Genomic DNA, 17987 nt, shown 5'->3' on the forward strand with positions numbered 1-17987 from the left:
CCGGGGGGCGGGCGAGCGGGTGGGAGCCGGGGTCCCCCGCGCCCCGGAGGGCGGCGGTGGCGGAGGGGGTCAGCGGCCGCCGCGCTAACATGGCGGACAGCCCTGCGTGTGAGAGGCGGCGAGGCGGGAGGGGGAGGCCGGGAACCGGGGCGAGGGCTGCGCCCGGACCGCCGTTCCCCCTTGTCCCCCAACCCCGCAGGGCGCGGGAGGGCGGTGGGGCCGCCGGCCCCGCGGGGAGCGGGAGCGGGGGCTCGGCGGCCGCCCTAACATGGCGGATTCCTGCGGAGGGGGGCTGTGCGGTGTTTTCCCCCTCAGCAGCCGGGGCAGTGCCCCGCGGCGGGAGACCCGTTCCCGCTGGGCGTTGCTACCTCTCGCAGTGTGCCTTTTCCGGGGGAGGGGGCGAGGGGCGTCCCCGCCTGGACCCCTCAGGAGCGGGGCTCCCCGGACCCCGGCGTGCCGTCCCCTCGCCCTGTGGCAGCTGCCCGGGCTCGGGAGCACTGACTCCCGTGCAGGTCTCGGCGGATCCCTTCCCCTGGGTGCACCCGCACGCAGGAAGCCCCCTCAGGCCCGGGGGGAGCAGCCGTGTGACAGGCTTCGAGGTCAGCCTGGCTGGCGGGAGGCAGAGGGGCTGGAGGAGTGCTGGTAGCACGGCCGTGGTGTCTGCTCGCCTGCTTCTCAGAGGCCATGTTGTGCGTCTCTAACCGTGGCTATCCATCCGGGCTCCCGCTGTCACGCTCCTTTTTCCCCCCTCACCTGAGCTGTGCCTGTGGGTGCCTGCACGAGGCCTCACCCCGTCTCCCTTGGCATGGTGGATGGGGAGGCGTGCCAAGGAGCAGGACGGCAGCGCGAGCTGTCAGGGCACTGCACAAGTTGTAAGGGCATTGCACAAGTGACACTTTCCGGGATGAGCGCTGGGATGACGGGGCAAATTGCCTTCACACAGAGGGGCTGGGGGGTCCTCCAGGGTATGGAAAGTGGAGCCTTTCCCTCTTGTTAGCAGTCTGCTCCCTTTGCCAGGCATGTTTGTTGGTCATCTCAAGGACAGACGCTTTCTCGCTCCCCATGGTCAGTCTGTTAGCGTAGCAGTAGCAGGTTTGGTGCTGCCAGTCCTTCTGGAAGCCTCTTGGTTGAGCCTCAACCCCCTTGGCTTGGCTGCCTCTGCCGGTACTTGTGGTCCAGTTGGCCACTGCTGTACTGGTGGCTTTTGGAAAGCAGGGAGAAGAGGGTTCAGTCACTGCTCAGCTGCTGGCTGGGTGCCTGTGTGTAAAGCATGTGTACCTGGATGTCAGGGTATCCTGAGTGTGCTCACTGCAGTGCATTTCCCTGTTGGGTGAGAGATCAGCAGAAGTGCCCATTACTGGTTGTAGTGGTGAGAGGTCAGCAGAGGTGCCTGTTACCAGTTGTAGGGTATCTGGAAGTACAGTGTGGGAGTGGGGGGTTCATGTGTGTGTAAGGGGGATGGTGCAAATGCAGGAATGTGGGGCAGCTGGCGCAGCCAGGAGGATGCTGTTGTGGCTCATTACTAGACAGCACGGCAGGTCTTTTCCAGTCAGAAGTCTGGGCTCATTCAGAGCCTGAGAAGATGCGTGTTTGTGCTGGGGGGAGACCGCAGTTGTGGTGAAGAGGGAAGTAAGTGAGCTTAAATCTTCATTTGAACCTTTCTGAAGTGTGTCTCCCGCAGTGCAAAATCCTGCACAGCTGACATGTACCAGTAGGCAGGAGAAGCGCTGCATTTCAGACCTCTGCAGCAGTCTCCAGTGACCGAGCAGGATTTGACGGTGTAGTCCCAGTTGAATGTCGCTGCCCTGAACGAAAACAGCACGTGGTGTCTGATAAAGCGGGTTAGACCTGCCTACCCTCCCAGCAAGACATGGCTGGGTCTCCTGTGTGGTGGTGGGTTGGGAGGGGGGAGGGAGTGCTGCCCCACTTCTGCTTCCACCCTGGCTGCTGGATTTTTGGCTCTGAAGATATTGCACTTGCCCGCTATTCTTCCCTGGATAAATGTGGGAGGCATCAGTTCTGGGGGGGAGGTGGGGGTTGTGAATAATGGTGATGGTAGGAGGGGTTTGTTCCAGTCTGGACTGGTCCAGTCTAGTTCTTTCCTTCCTGTCACCGTGTGAACAATGCTGCTGCTGCTGTGGCTGATGCTTGCGACATGGCAGCCCCTTCCCCGTGTGCTTCAGGCTGTGGTGAGCTCCCTTCCCTGCCTGCTCTGCCATAGGCTGACCCCCCCCACAGCCAGCCAGCCTGCTGCCCCCCACCATCCCTCTTGGTGGGCCTTGAGCTCTGGGGGAAGGGTGTTAAACCCCAGAAAAAGAGGGGTCTTTACAAGACTTTGGGAGGGGGAGGGTGTTGTTCAGTGGTGAACAGCAATGGAAATGTTTCTCCCGTGGGGACAGTTTTACTGGAGGTAAGCTTACCGCCTTTCAGTGCTGCAGCCTATCCCCAGGCAAACAGCTTGTGCCTCTTGCTGCTCCCTGTGCTGGAAGGCTGATGCAGGTGTGTATTACCAGCAATGCTGGGCTCTATGGTCTGGAAATTATTCCATCTCTCCAGTTAAAGGAGAGACAGAGTGCTCTGGAAGGGAATTAAGACCGTCCCTTCCTGAAAGGGAGGATTAATTGTGTAATGGACTAATTTGGGTATAATGGCAAATTTCAGTTCAAGATGCTGTTGATATAGTGCAAGAGCAAGGTTGACAGGGGAATTCCTCAGGGACCTGCACACCCTTCAGGACCTGCTCTCCCCTGGGGACTGCCTTGCCACAATGCCCTGTCCCTAATCTGGAAAAGGCCTATTGTAACAGAAGAATAGCTGGGTTTTTTTGTGGACCAGAGTAACTTTGGTGCCTGCGAGTCTGTCAGTTGGTGTAAATATGTGAGTTCGTCATATTGCTAGATTTTTAGGGTTGGTTCATGGATATTTTAGCTCAGGTCACTAAAAGGGTCTCTTTTCAGAAATGGAGAGATGCTGTGGATTGTTTTTTCTGAAGAAAATGAATCGGTGCCCAGTTTTGTATGCCTGGCTGTATCAGACATGGGGAGCTGAGGGGGCCGGTGAGCTGGAAAAGGCCTGGCCCCGACTGGCCTGCTGGTGCTCATAGGTCTTGCTGCAGGGATGCAGTTGTTCTGGCAAAACTATACACTGTGGATGACTGGGGGGTTATTTTGTTCCTCAGATGAGTGTTACTATTCAAGTATGAAGTACAGTGTTGCTGGTCAAGCTGCAGTCAAACTTGAGGCACCTGCTAGTAGAGTATGCTAACATGATATATCAATACATGCGTATAGGTGTCACTTAAAAGGCAAAGCTGTCTTGTCAATTATTGCCACAACTCAAGCCTTGCTGTTTAGCAAAGAATGCTTTTATACCTACTTTAAGACCCTTAAACAATGAATGCTTCATTGTGGCTGATCGCATGCGCAATTTTTCTAAAACCGGGTTTGTCCATGTGGGTTATGGGCATGTAACACACTTCTGCTGCTTAAAATGGTAGTCCTGTTCTGCCACAGTACAGGAAACTAAGTCTCTGTGCTGGTTAAAGCAGAGTAAAATTACTATTATTTGAAAGGCTCAAATAGTACTGTTTTCCTCTCTGGATATTTAGTATTGGTAAACCTGCACGAGAGGGCAGTCAGACTATTTTCTATATGTTTGTGTAGGTCTGTCAGATAAATAATTCTCGTTTAAAAGAAATTCTGAAAGGCAATTAGAACTCAGCGCAGCTCAGAGTTGACTATTGCTACGGAAAACGATTGGTTTTTATTCCAGCTCCATGGGAACTTTCATTGCACATTTCCTTCTTGGGTCATATGAGAATATTTATTGGAATAGTACTGCAGGTGGTATTTGTCTGAAGTGTGGCTTTAAGCTTTGCACTAAAGGTCATGCGCTCTCCCTAGAAGCACCTATTTTTAATGACTTGTTTTGCTGGGAAGGTAAACTTAATTCATAATCACTGGAAAATTTGTATGAGTTCTTGAGTATAATCAGAACAGCACTCAAATAGTGGAACTACTAGTTAAGTTTACAAAAGGAAAGTGTTGCTAGCTTTTAAAACTGTTGTGTGCATACTCAGAGAAGTAAGTGTTACTGACTTCTTCAGTGGAAGAAAGGGATAAGATTAAATACACTGCATATACATTAATTCTAGCTGACAAAATTCCTTAATATCTCGATTAGTTTTGAAGCACTGAGGTTTATTTTTAATATTATATGCTACTGAATGCTAATTTATATGGTAAAGCTGAAGAGATTGCTCTGTGGAGTTGCTGTGAAACAGTTACCCTCAAGTTGCATTCACCCTGTTTGTAATTCAGTATAGAGTATACTAGTTTAGTTTTCTAATAGCAAGAATAAGTAGAAAAATACACTTCAGCAGTTTGCTTAACTGTAATGTGGTTGAAAAGATGATAATTTGGGTTAGGTGATTCCCAGAAGCCAGTTTTTTGTAGTCTCATTTAAATAATGAGAGCAGCAAAGATTTATTTTTACAATAGGTTAGTACATTCCATGTTTCATGCCATAGACCACAGTGAATTTGTAGAAACTTTGTTCTGTGTTGGGTTGACACATGACTAGTTCTGTACCATATTTAATTCCATGAAAATGACAGTTCCTTTTAGAAGGAATAACTTCTCAGCAGGGCTGGTTAATGTTTCCTTGACTGCTTTTTAATGTTCATTGTACTGTTTTGTGTGATTGTTTTACCTTAATTTGAATAACCTAGCCCTGTACTTTAAAATGCTGCTTTGGTGTTGTGTGTAATAGCCTTTAAGGGCCAGCTGAGATGTTTCCTCATTCCTAAAGGCAAGCATAAGCTTCTTTTTACTGTCTTGCTCATCTCTGGATTTGCCTGTATGGTGTTCGGTTTCACTATATAAAGCACTATTTTTCACCCACATGCCATGTTCGTTCACAGCAGGGAAATTCTAAGACAGAAAGGAAGTGGGAAAGGGAAGAATCACAGTGGTTGCAGAGTTAAAAACACTTTTGGGAGGGTGGTCCAATATTAAGGTGTACTACCCTAAAGCAGGATCATGTAGAGCTCTTTGCCTTTAGTTTTGAAAATCTTCCAGTTCAGACTATGAAAGATATGCATATGAAACTGCTTGTTTGTGCTTAATTCATGTGTTTTAGCAGTTCTTCACACATCTGACTTGATCTGGCTCAGAGTTTACATTCACTCTTGAAAACTGGGCATTTTCTGTGATTACAAACATTCATGGTGGGGTGTTGCAAGCCTCCTTAAAAGCACTACTGAAAAGCATTTGCTACATTTTTTTTTTAAGATAAAGCTTTTATTTTGTTTTGGCTATGAAATTTATTTTTGTATGCATTTTCTCCCACAGGGCAAAATCTCTGATCAAGTTTACAACTATCCAGAGGGCTTAGGAGAAGTGCTTTATAGAGAACAGTTCGACTTCAACGCTGAGCCACCTTGGGAACCTAGCTGATGATAGTAGGGTTCCATCTCCTAACTTGTCCATGTAAGTCTCTTTTCCTTCTCTCTTCATCTATATGCAGGAGGATAAGCACTTCCAAAAATACAAACAGCATGCGTTGGCTTTTTGATAAGCAAGATAGCTGTTTTGATGTAGATTATCAAAATGTTAAAACAGTGGTGTGCATATTACATGAGGCTTTCATTCAAGAGAGGACTATAATTTTTACTCACCTAATACTTTTCTCAACAGAGCTATCTGAATTTCTGAGAGACTTAAACATGTGTGGGGTAAACTTTGTAAACAGTTACTTTTCTGAATTAGGGCTGTTGGCTGCAGAAATCCTAAAATCAAATGCTGTAACGTCAGTCTCTCAATGGTAATTCTGAAGTCATGAATTGGCACTGCATGACTGTTAGCATCAAATCATGATGTGCTGAGTACTGTGTGATTTGTCATGGTATTTTATACTGAAATAGTTAAAATTTGCTGTTCTAGACAGTAACTAATGCTGATCATGAAGGGTGTGCCTTCTCAAATGCCTGTTTCCATTATTTGCTAATTACTATCCACTTCCACAAATAGTTGTAGTTGAGCTGCAGTAGAATGTGGAATTCTGTTGGATGGAAATCATGTACCAATTATAAACGCCTTTACATTTTTAAGAGGCAAATAGTTATTAAAGAAAAACAAAACCCATGATAACTGAAAACAAATGAATGTGCATAGCTGATCTTAAGGACCACAGAAAACTCTGGAATGTGTGTGGTTATCCTGTTCTCTTAACATAAAACAATAGCTTTATGTGGTTTTAACAATAGCCTTAAATGCATTTGTAATATCTGAGTTAGCTGATTTTATACAGTACTACCTTTTTCCTGTCTAGCTGAAGGCATTTTCGTTTGGCTTAGTGTACCTATAAAGTTTATATAATGCTTTTTAATGTAAAACTTGAGAATGAGAATGGTTAAGTGCATCTAACTGAGCCAGGTACTTTTTAAAGACCACAGAGTCCAAATGCCAGTTGTGTTAGTATGTCTCCTAATAAGGTACTTAATGTAGATGACCCTGTTCTTTGAAAATACTGCCTTGAGGGAGGCACAGGGTGAGGTTGGTTTATCATGATTTCTTGCTTTATCTCCAGAGGTTATGTTCTTTTTGTTTTGTTTGAAACTTACTGAATTAACCACATATAGGTGGTTCTATGTAGATGACTGCTCTATTCAAGTGAATACAGTTAACACAAAAAATTCTCTGAATATCACTGTTATTTTGTAGGTGTCACAAGATTTTTATAACCAGAAGATCTGAGCAAATTGTTTCTCTTGTTCAGTTTCTGAGTTTTGGCTCACTCTTGTATGTGGGTAGAACTCTTGTGTGACATTTTGCACTTTAACAGGAATAGAGTAAAGTAGTAAAAAGATGGGAAAGGCAGAAGAATTGTTAGGAGGAAGGAGTGAATAAAGTATAAAATTTTAAGGTACTATAAATGTGTTTTAGGTTCTAAAACTGATCTGAAGGAGTTTTGGCTTTGACCAAAGTTTTTCTTGAGGAGAAGGCTGTTCTGGTACCTTCATTGAGATTATTCTTTCTCTAGCTGGTAGACTGATGTCTTGTGGCAAATAGTGCAAGGTATAGCTTGTCATAGAATGGAAATGCCACTGGATTTGCTGTATTTCTGGCTGAATGTTCAGATGATCTGTGTGTTTATTTTGACCTTGGATCTATTATGAGTTCAGTAATAACATCCTGTACACAAATTTAAGTAGTTCAGTATTGAATGTAGTGGTGATGTAGGTAGCAGTCTGCAAGTGTTTGTCAGTAAACCTGTACCTGTATTGGTGTGCTGAAGCACAGGTAATTACCTCAGACACAGCTAAGAAGTAAGTTAGCCAGCTAATTGGTAGTTTGAGTCCTGTTCAAATGCAAAGTGATTTAATGGGAAGAAGGTCAATTGAGCTTTTGAATATAATTATTATGTTCTGATGTAACTCAAATAAAAATCTTCTGTCTGAAGGTGTACTTACGTTCCCATTAAGCTTGCTTCCTTTTTATAATTCTCTCCTTCCCACTTTTGTCCTTGTATTTCACTGGCCAAGGAAGAACTTGAGATTTTAGTTCTGTCTTGCTCTTGAAGCTCTGACTTCCTGAGCAGTCCGGCAACTGTGGTCTGAAGTCTTGCTCCTCTGAAAATCTGTTATATTTATTGCTACATCTGGTTGATCAGAAATGGAGGGAATTAGTGATGGAAATCTGATCTGTTAACGAGCCCTGTCTATGCCAAGTGGAAGCAGTAGTTACGTGGACTGGCTAGCCTTTAAAGCTCTCTTGACGTTGTCTAAATGGGACTGGGTGGCATTCAGGGAACAGGAGGGCTGGGAGTTTGGAGGGCTGGGGGGGCTATGGGGAGGCCAAATACTAATATTGACTAAGCAAGTAAGAGGATGGCATAGGGAAGTAACTGTATGCACTGTCATGAAAGAAAAGTGCTGGTATAGTATCACAGAAGTTTACATGCACTTCCAAGAGTACTCTTTTTTGTAAGCTTTGCTAGCTTACTGGCTTTGAATAATGTATTCAAACTTCAAGAAAACAGAAGGAGGTTCTTGAAAGCATGGTTCCTGTAGAAGATGTCAGATGGAGCATTATTTTTAATATCTACGCCCTTTGCTTGCTTGCTTCAGCAGAGATGCTTTTGTTACTTTGCTCATTTAACTGTATGGAATACTCCTGAGAGAATGGTAGGATGCAACTAACCTAAGCTGTACAGGTTCTTTGCTGTGACCCTCAGTGGATTTGTACAGGGAGGCAACTTGAGTAATGCGCAATGTCCACTGCCATTGTAAATAAAGACACCTGCTTCAGCATTTCCATCAGTTGGTTAGTGGCTGCATTCAGCTAACTGAATGATGAGGATGTAAGTTGGTGAAATGGCACCTTGGAATATTTTTTTGGAAGATACTCCCATTATAAATAGGCATTTCCTGCACTGAAAACGGAGGAGTTGTTTCTACTTTTCTAGTATACCTGTTCTGTACTTAATTGCCAGTGTTAGTGACAAAATGCTTCTACTTTTCTGATCTGTTACCCCTGAAGAACCAGTATTGTAAGGAATGTGAGATGAATGTGTTTTACCTCTTTGATTTTTGCATCAGCATAATTGTTAATCTCAAATACTTATTTTGCTTAATAAGACATGTAGTTGAAAGGTATTATTGGGAGCCCATTTGGTTTGCAGAGACTTTGTTCTTTGCAGAGGAAGCTTTTAATAAAAGAACCAAACCTCAAGGGTTTTTTCAGGCCAAACAACATGTAGTTCTGACAATGTAAAGAAAAAAAATTGAAAATGTTGTGTTTGCTATGGATGCTTGCATATGACAAGCATGTGTTTAGTTGCTTTTCAGAGCATTTTAATTTTCTTCTATTCCAGATGTCTGCATTAATTGCGGTGTTTAAATATGTAAACTTTAAAGTTCTTTTTCTGGGAAGTCATTGTGTTCAACCCTAAAGAGCCTGAGGATGTAACGCTTACTTCAGAGAAGGCAATTGCATGCCTATGTAGAAGTCTCATACCACTTGACAGCTTCTGTTTGCCCTAAAATATATGTCCTGGAGCATTGTGCAGACTAACATTTCGGATGGTAAAATGGGTGGTGTTAGCATACTAAGTCTGTCAAATCATGACCTGCTGCAAGTCAGCACTTCCAGCGAGGACTGAACTCTGTACTGTAATGATTTCTGACTCATCTTACAGACACAGAAGTCATCCTAAACCATCCTCTTGATTTCCTTCTGTATTCATTTGATCTTTCACAAATTTTATCATTGATTCTCCTCCCCCTTCAGGAGGGGGGCCAGTCAGAACAGAATAAGGTTATAGCACAACCCCCAATTCTATTGCAGGTATTAACCCCTTAAAGAAACACTTCTCAGGTATGCACTGTTTTGTGGTGGTGCTGTAGCAGTTCTGGTAGGAATTTCCATTTTCTCTTTGTAGAATATTCTTCCTATATTGTTCTCAACAAGACTGAAAAGATGTAATTTCTTCCAGAGCAGGAGAAATGGGAGCGAGAGGAATGGGCTTTGACTCTGAGGACAGAAATTGGTAGGCTAATGTTAGCTTTTTTTACTAGATTAATTTTGCTAAATGAAAAACCTTAGATGTTACAGGCATGCTTAGAAAAAGCAATTGCTGTTTAGCAGCCTGGGAGTGGTTATACCAGGTTGTTTATGGTTTGTTGCAAGCTATTTGTTAAGTCAGTGCTAGCATGGATTCCTTTTTGACTGTGCCTCTTGACCATGAGATGCTCTTAGATGAATGAACTACAAGAGACAGTGTCTGTTTTAGGAAATGACCTTCATCGAAGATAACTTACCAGATAAGTGTTCTTTTTGCTGCTGTTGTTTTTGGGGAGTTAGTGCTTAAGTGGCCGCCTTCTTCCATGTTTTACTTAAAGCAGTCCCCGCCCCCCCCCCCTCCCCCCCCCGGATGTCCCCAAAAGTAAAAGGGCAGCTTTTGGAAGAAAGTATTCTTCTACACTATCTCTTTTTGAAAGCTATAGACACCACAGTCATTAACTATGAAAAAACCTTTCTTTTAAGAGTACTACAGAATTAGCATAAATCTAGTCCAATGTAACCCAGATGAACACTGAGACTTGAAGAAAAAAAGCTAGCTGTTTAGATCAAGCTTCTTCATGTGGAATACAAGGCACAAGCAATTAGCCTGCGGGGGGGGGGGAGGTGGGTGTGTCTGGTGAGTCTAAAAATCTTTTCAGTGCCGTGACTGACGTGTTCCACTGGGTGTACTGGGACCTCCCAGCAGGGCAGATCGAGGGTGTACATTCATTCAGTGGAAGGGACTCTTGACCATCTGCACCCTTTAGAGTGTAGGTAGTGGCTTGCAGTACAACACAAAAAAACCCCAAAAGACCAAAACTTAATCTACCTAAGTAGTACCCTTGTATATACAGCAAATCCTTAAAATGTTTTAGTTTAGCCTTCAGGCTTTTTAACAGGTTTGTACAGGGGCACTGGAGGGGGGTCTACCGCACAGGTCTTGTGAGGAGCGGCTGAGGGAACTGGGGTTGTTCAGCCTGGAGAAGAGGAGGCTGAGGGGGGACCTTATTGCTCTCTACAACTACCTGAAAGGAAGTTGTAGAGAGGTGGGTGCTGATCTCTTCTCCCAAGTCATAAGACAAGAGGAAATGGTCACAAGTTGTGCCTGGGTGGTTTAGGCTGATCTTAGGAAAAATGTCTTCACCAAAAGGGTTGTCAGATACTGGAACAGGCTGTCCAGGGAGGTGGTGGAGTCACCATCCCTGGAGGTATTTAAAAGATGCATGGATGAGGCACTTAGGCACATGGTTTAGTGGTGGACTTAGCAGTGTTAGGTTAATTGTTGGACTTGATGATCTTAAGGGTCTTTTCCAACCTAAATGATTCTATGATTCTACAGTACGTCAGGGAATTGTGAGCATATGATCAGAAACACAGAATTTGTCCAACTTGAATAAATAATAAATAGAAGCTCAGATATGAGGCTTCTGCCAGCCCAGTCACTTCTCACATGCATTCAGTTGCAGGTATGTACAGTATTTACTGGTTGGATGCAAATGGGGAGGGGGAAAGAGGAACTGGGATGGTGGAAGCTCATCCTGTTACAGAGTTACTGTGTCAAAATGTTGCCACTGAGTTTTGTTGAACTTTTTCTGAAGTCATAGGACAGATTAGGTGTGTCCTAAAAGATGTTACGGATTTAGATGCAGCATAAAACATATTTGAAATTCCAAAGTTTCCCTTTAACACCCCTCTGTGTCACAAAAGGATTAAAAAAACTTGTGGTTTTGAATGGTTAACAGATCTGCTATATCTGAATAATCTGCTGAAAATGGAAATCACTTTGCTCTTGCATGTGTTCACTATGGTTAGTTTACTTACTCCTCTCTTTGGGTATTACTTTTCTTGCAAGAAGATAACAAAAGAGCTATTATTGTAGAAGGAAAGTTTAATGTGTTTATTACATGACCAGCAAGTTCCTGAGGATGCATAAGTACTTTAAAACTTAGTTAAACATTAGGATGTTTAAGTCATAGTATAAAGAAATTATGCTTAAAGAATTAAACTATGCTGTTAGCTTTTCTTTTGATCTTCACATTTTGAATACTCCAGAACTATCTCAAATTTTCAGTAAAATGCTGATGCCAGCTTTTCTTTCCAGGGGAAAAAAAAAACCCAAACCAAATCCTTTTTGGTACTCTGCTTCTGGAAATCATGGATATTTTATGGAGGTGAACGTGTTGAGGACTTTGTGCTAATCAGCTAGCAATCAAGGATACTGATGAAGTACCTGTTCAGAGGGTGACAGTAGCTATGTAAACATGACTGTGGTGTTAACGTTTGTTTCACTGATTCTAAGTCAAACTTAGTTCACAAGCTTGTCTCTATTTTTTTGTTTGGTGGTGGGTTTTCTTAAGGTGTTTCAGCTGTTACTCAAAACTTAAACTGAGATGTGACTGACTGAAGACATTTTTCGTGGTTATTACAGTGTCTACCACCTAGTCATTATTTTTATAATTGTAGTTTACTTAAATCCTTACATCAGTGTGATAATTACCTTGCTCTTTCATGATTCTTTTCAATCTTTAGGATTCTTTTAAATAAGCATGACTCACTGTATGTGTGAGACAAGTACGTTCTTACCCAGCATACTTGTCTTTATCATTCAGCATTTGAATATAACTGAAAATTCTTGCTGCCACTGAGTTAAATTTACCTAGCAGAAAATACTTCTCTTAAGAAACATAGGTGGCATACTTGAGTTACGCAGAAAGCATTCGAAACTGCTGACTTTTTTCCCCATTGTTGGGTGTAATGACAAGCAGGAGCAACTGCTGCTTAGTGGTCTTAGTATTAGTTTGAGCAAAAGTAACTTTGTTTATTAACAATGTTAACCAAACTTATGCTGCAAATTGTGGATTTATTTTTGGCTGTAGGGAGGTGGTGGAAGAAACATGAGACAGAGTTAATGCCATGGCCTTGTGACCATTTGAAGCCAAAATTATCATCTTAGCTTTTAGAGCCTTAGTGAAGCATTTTTTTTACCTTTGGCTGTAAATGTTTGTGGCTTCCATCAATACTTTTTAATTAGAAAAATAATTTTGTTATTTTAAAGCCAAGTACAGGTGGCTTTAGAAAACAAACATCTTTTATGAATACTTTGCAGTTTCTGAGAGATTAAAAAAAGTCTTGGGTGTTCATGTAAAGAAGCAATCTAGTTAGCTGGCTGATTTTGATCAGTTTTGTGTTAGTCATAAAGATGACAGCTGACAAGTCTGTTCAGTCAGTTGCTATAAACTAATAAACTGCTTCTAAACAAGGCCTGCAACTCTAATGTAAACTGCAGATTGTTGTATTCATCAAGTAAGGCTGATGAAAGTATATAATCAGCTGTTGGTAGTTTCCTGCTGTCTACTGATTCTACTTGAGACTGACTGTTAAATACACACAGTCTTAGACTATGGATTAAACAATGTTTTCTGTCTTGGGACCTTGTTGATTCAGGTTTTCTTTTGGAAAACACTGCTTATAACTAATCACTAATTTGCAGTGAAGATCTGAGAATAAACAAGATGCAAATGAAGCTGGGCTGGAACTGTTACTTAATATCAGTTCCAGTTACTGAGATTAATTGTTATTTTTAAAACTATTTCTAGCTAGTGACTTCTTTCTGTTAACCTCTATCAAAGTGAAGATATATACTTAAGAATAGCTGAGCTGAGGTGTTTGTACAAGTATGCTACACTTGCAGTGTTTCTGTAGTTTGCATAAGGTCAACACAGATCAGTGCGCGTACAGTCTGGGATGTTTCTCAAGACCAGCCTTGCATCGGTGGTTTCTTCGTCTTCTTTAAGTTTGTATCAGATTTAAAGGGCACGGCTTCTTTTTTATTCTTGGCTTCAGTAGAATTGCACTGTCCTTATCCATGGCAAATGGAGGGTGGCCAGAGTGGAAAAAATATTTTATTTTTGTAGAGAGCATGGTTGTGCTACTGTTTGAAGTACATAAGATGTAGAAAACTTTCTAATTTTTTAAATAGTGGCATTGTATGCTTTGTGTCTTTCCCCATTGATTTATGTTTTCTTCGTACAGTTTGTTGCATAATTTAAGGACCCGGATATAAGGCTTGGAAGCCCATCCCTTGTGTTTCTTGGTTTATGACTGTCGGCTTTGTGGAATACGGCTGAGATGAAAGGATTTCTTGAGGATGCAAATTACTCCATTGGCCTGTTGGATGAAGGAGCAACTCTTGCAGACGTTATTGACAACTGTATTTATGAACATACTCATGTAAGTTCTACAAGTTTTCCAAATCTTCTGGTTTAGTTCTTTAAGTTTTCAAACTAGGTCAAGGTATTTAGCGCTGATAAGCTGACAGCACCAGAGGAACAGTCGGCTAAAACTCACCTTATAAAGTAGTTTCCTCTTTTAATTTTATTTCTTTGCTGTTTGTTTGCCTCAGGCTGAATTCTGTTGGGGAAATTTGGGCAACAGTTGTTACCTCCCTGAGTGTGGCTAACAGGAAAGTAATCTTGCTGATGTAATCAAATACAGGTTCACATCTTATTGTTTGAAGATATTTTTATTATCAGTGGGGTTTAGACCAGGAACCTGAAATTGGGCAAGTGGATATTGCTGAATTAGAAACTTTTTTGCTCTTTCCCTAAAAGTATGCCAAAGTTTAGACAGATATGTATGCTGAGTCAGTGTAAAGCCATGTTTAAAACTTCGGTGGTCAATCACGGTTGTATGGTTATACATCTTCCCATTACCCTTCTCTCTGGAAACGTGGGTACAAGCATATTGTGAGGTGCTACCTTTTTTCTTTCAAAAAATAAACTGGTCCAAAAGCTATTAAGGTTTAGTAATCTACTGGAAAGAAACTTAAATAATTCTGTGTATATGATAATAGTTTTACTGAATAAGGCTTCACTCACTTCTTAGGAAGCAGGAAGATATTGTAGCCTTTGTTTTATAGACAAGATTGTAGAAAGAAAGAGCTTTTTTTTTAAAAAAAAAGTTTCATTAAGCAAACACTTTCCTTTAATATGCCATACCTATGAGTTGTTCACTTTTCCCTTCGTTTAGCAGAACTAATGTTCAAGTCCAAGTGCTTAACTATAGTACAGCAAATAGCTAAATCCCATGGCCTTCTGAACTCAGGCATAGGATTCCCAAATCCTGATTCCTAATATTCTTTTTCTGTCTAGCAAATAAATAGGTAAACTACTGGCAACATGTCATGTCTCCAACCACTGGCTGGCTCACAGAGGATAGCTGCCTCCTGCTGCTTTCATTTACTCCTTTAGCTCAAGGGGTAGAGGCCTGTGCCATGGATCTAAAGCTCCAGATCCCATTCCTGCTGGTGACCCGTACAGGGGGTCAGTATGCTTCCACCCGATGGAATTTCTATTTGTGTTTTTAAACAGAAATAAAGACATTGTATACAATAAGCCACAACATAGTTTCATATCTGCAAAAGTCAAGTGCTAGAATTAACGTTTGATGTACAGTCTTCATTCAGATTGATCATATATTTTGTGATGGTCTTTAATTGATATACAGTAGGCCATTCATTTACAGGGATTTTACTGAGTGCACATTATAAACAAATATAGAATGATCTGTTTGGATTTTGATCCACTACATCCACATCATGACTTGATATTGAGAAAGAGTATGGTAACGGATGCATAAGGTAGACTATTAACAGTTTCCAGAAAAGTGTCTCTGCATTTTCATGAAGATTATGTACTTGACTCTGCAACCTTAACACACTGAGTTTAGTTCTTAAAATTCTGTTTGAACTTTGTGCTTCACAAGATGTGGAGGCCAGTCTCAAACTTGACTTCCTGAATTAAAATACTATCAAACAAATTTTCAGTTAAATGAGCTATTAGCTAGATGTTAAAATAATGGTAGTGCATTAGATTTTATTCCTTGTATAATAAGCTATAAATTATGTTGAGACTGTGGAAGCTTTTGTCCCAGTGGATTTTCTTCCTCCAAAAAGTTGCAGACTTCTGAAAATATGAAGTTGGAAGAGATTTGTAACCTATTCTGTATTTTTTTAGATAAAATCAGCATTTGGCATTTAAGTAGTATGTCTTGTTCAGGAATCTCAAATATTGTCTAAATAGCATTTGTAATATCTCTGAAGTGGTAGGTATTCCCTTTGATTTTTTTTCTTAAAACTAGCTCAAATTGCTAGGTGAAAGTAAAAATGAGGGTTGTTCAAGGTCAAACCTAAAAGTTAATAGCAGGATGAAAAAAATGTACATAATTATTTTAAGACTTTGTTTCATGGGTTATTTATGTTTTGACAGCAAACCCACAATTTCAGACATTTTATTTTCCTATTTTTCCTTTGTTTAGACTGGAAAAAGAGCATTTTATGTTGGTGATCTTGGAAAGCTTGTGAAGAAGAACATACAATGGCAGAACGTGATGGCACCAATAAAACCGTTTTATCCTGTAAGATGCAATTCTACTCCAGGTGTACTCGAAATTTTGGGGACTCTTGGCGTTGGATTTGCATGTACCAGTAAAGTAAGTTTTTGTTTTGTGTATCTGTGTGCCTTATCTTCTTCCATCTGTCTGCTGTTTTAAAAATCAGCTTTTTGGTATTAAGTGCCATGGTTATATATAATTTAAATTGTGAACTCCGGTGTAACTGGCTGTTGCAAATCTATACTTCCATCCTAGCAGCAGTGGATAGTTTTCTTTTCAGTATATTTGACTATTTAGTCCAGTACTAGAGCACATCTAATAAAAATTCAGTAAAGATAGTGCACTGGACTGTGTCAAACTGTGGTATGCTCCTGTTTTTCAGTCTGAAATGGCATTGGTACAAGACCTGGGCATTTCTCCTGAAAATATTATATATACAAATCCTTGCAAGCAAGCTTCTCAAATAAAGTATGCAGCGAAAGCTGGGATAAACATCATGACTTGTGACAATGATATTGAGCTGAAGAAAATAGCACGTAATCATCCAAACGCTAAGTAAGTGTCAAAATTCTAGTTTTGCTTTTTATGTGGTGGAAACTTAATTTTGCCTGTGTTCTGGGTTGTTTGAGTTGCAAGCAAGGTACATGGCTTCTTCAGTATGATTCACTTGTATCTATTTTTCTTTTCTCTGATGTCTCTATTGAAGGTAGCTTTATGGCAAGTTTTTCCCTACTGGGTCTCAGCTTCCTAATACAATAGTAAGGCCCTTGTTTTGAGAGAAGTCTTGCATTTTGATTTCATAGGGCAATCTTCATGTAAAGGTTTTGGTGATTAAACTTCAGAAGTCTGTCACCTCGTCACCCGCAAGTAGATCTTCCTCCTGCTCTGTTGTGGCTTCAGTGTTAGTTCTTTCAGGTATTCTGTTTGGATTATTATTGGCTTCAGCTGAAGTCAGGGCTGAGACTATCAGCAAATGAGCATGTGCATTGGGTCCTATCTAGGGTTTGGGCATGCTTTGCAGGTCTATTAAATATGCCTACAGGTATTTCCCCACTATTAACACAGCGAGAAATTTGATTCCAGTTCTTTCTTTAGTCACTTCAGTATTGGCCCAGATGCTTGCTGTAGAGAAGTGATTGAAGCTGCTGTTCTGGTTGTTAAATATGAGAATTTTATTGCTGCCAATGTATCGTGGTCTCTTTTGGACTGATAGACACTCATGTCATTAAGCGTCACATTCCCTCACATAGGAATACTTTGGCTGTGGGCCATACTATTAAGAAATTTGGAGTCTGAGCCCAAGTGAATGTTACAAACTTTCCAGTGATTAACGAGGTATAGCTTTGTACAACCATCATCAGAGTGCACTACGCTGAATTCCTGACACCCTCTACAAAGCCCTTGGTTCTAGACAGTCCTTATTAAAGTGTAATGTCTTCTCCCAAAACTGTGGTCATACTTGTAGAATTGGGAAGATGCTGCTGAGTTCAGTATCCGGACATTCTACTTATCCCACCTGGTTATTTTTTTAACTACCTCGAGAGTTGATATTGCTGTTGCTAGTGATTACACTTCATCCTCATGGAAGCCTGACAGTGCTTTGCATACTGGAGAGTACTTCCTGTGCAAAGAATATTATCCACAATAAACAATTTTGTGTGTAAAATCTTGGCCTTGACATACTCCATGCATTTGAAAGCCTTAGCAATGCTAAAGCTGTCTCTTATGTCATCAGTGTTTTACCAGTTATCACTGGTGGTTTTTAGTGTTTTGTTAATTTTTACATTGCTTTATTTCCTTGAGTCTAACAGCCTCTCGGAAGATGTTGTCTATCATAACATCCACAGCAAGAGAAGTTAAGATGCAGATTTTTTTCTTGAGCCAGAGAAAATGTAAAGTGGGGAGACAGAATGAAGGAGTTCCATGAGCTAGAGAAAAACAACATAAACTCTTTACTTCTTTTCAAGGATCCCATAGTGTAATATTTTTATAAGTTCCTGTTTACCAAGCACAAGAAACTCAATTTCTACAAAA

General features: G+C 41.4%; 1 protein-coding gene across 1 annotated transcript in view; it reads left to right on the top strand.

The window, feature by feature from the left end:
- The window catches only part of AZIN1 (antizyme inhibitor 1), a 29034-nt gene that overhangs the window by 678 nt on the left and 10369 nt on the right, over window positions 1-17987 (top strand). The window contains exons 2-5 of the mRNA XM_059835963.1: window positions 5352-5489; window positions 13596-13793; window positions 15879-16052; window positions 16336-16508. Coding sequence (XP_059691946.1) covers window positions 13692-13793; window positions 15879-16052; window positions 16336-16508 — 449 coding nt within the window. The 5' untranslated portion in view covers window positions 5352-5489; window positions 13596-13691. The remainder of the gene's footprint in view (window positions 1-5351; window positions 5490-13595; window positions 13794-15878; window positions 16053-16335; window positions 16509-17987) is intronic.

The sequence above is a fragment of the Gavia stellata genome, chromosome 3 (assembly GCF_030936135.1).
Source record: "Gavia stellata isolate bGavSte3 chromosome 3, bGavSte3.hap2, whole genome shotgun sequence".
Lineage (NCBI taxonomy): Eukaryota > Metazoa > Chordata > Aves > Gaviiformes > Gaviidae > Gavia > Gavia stellata.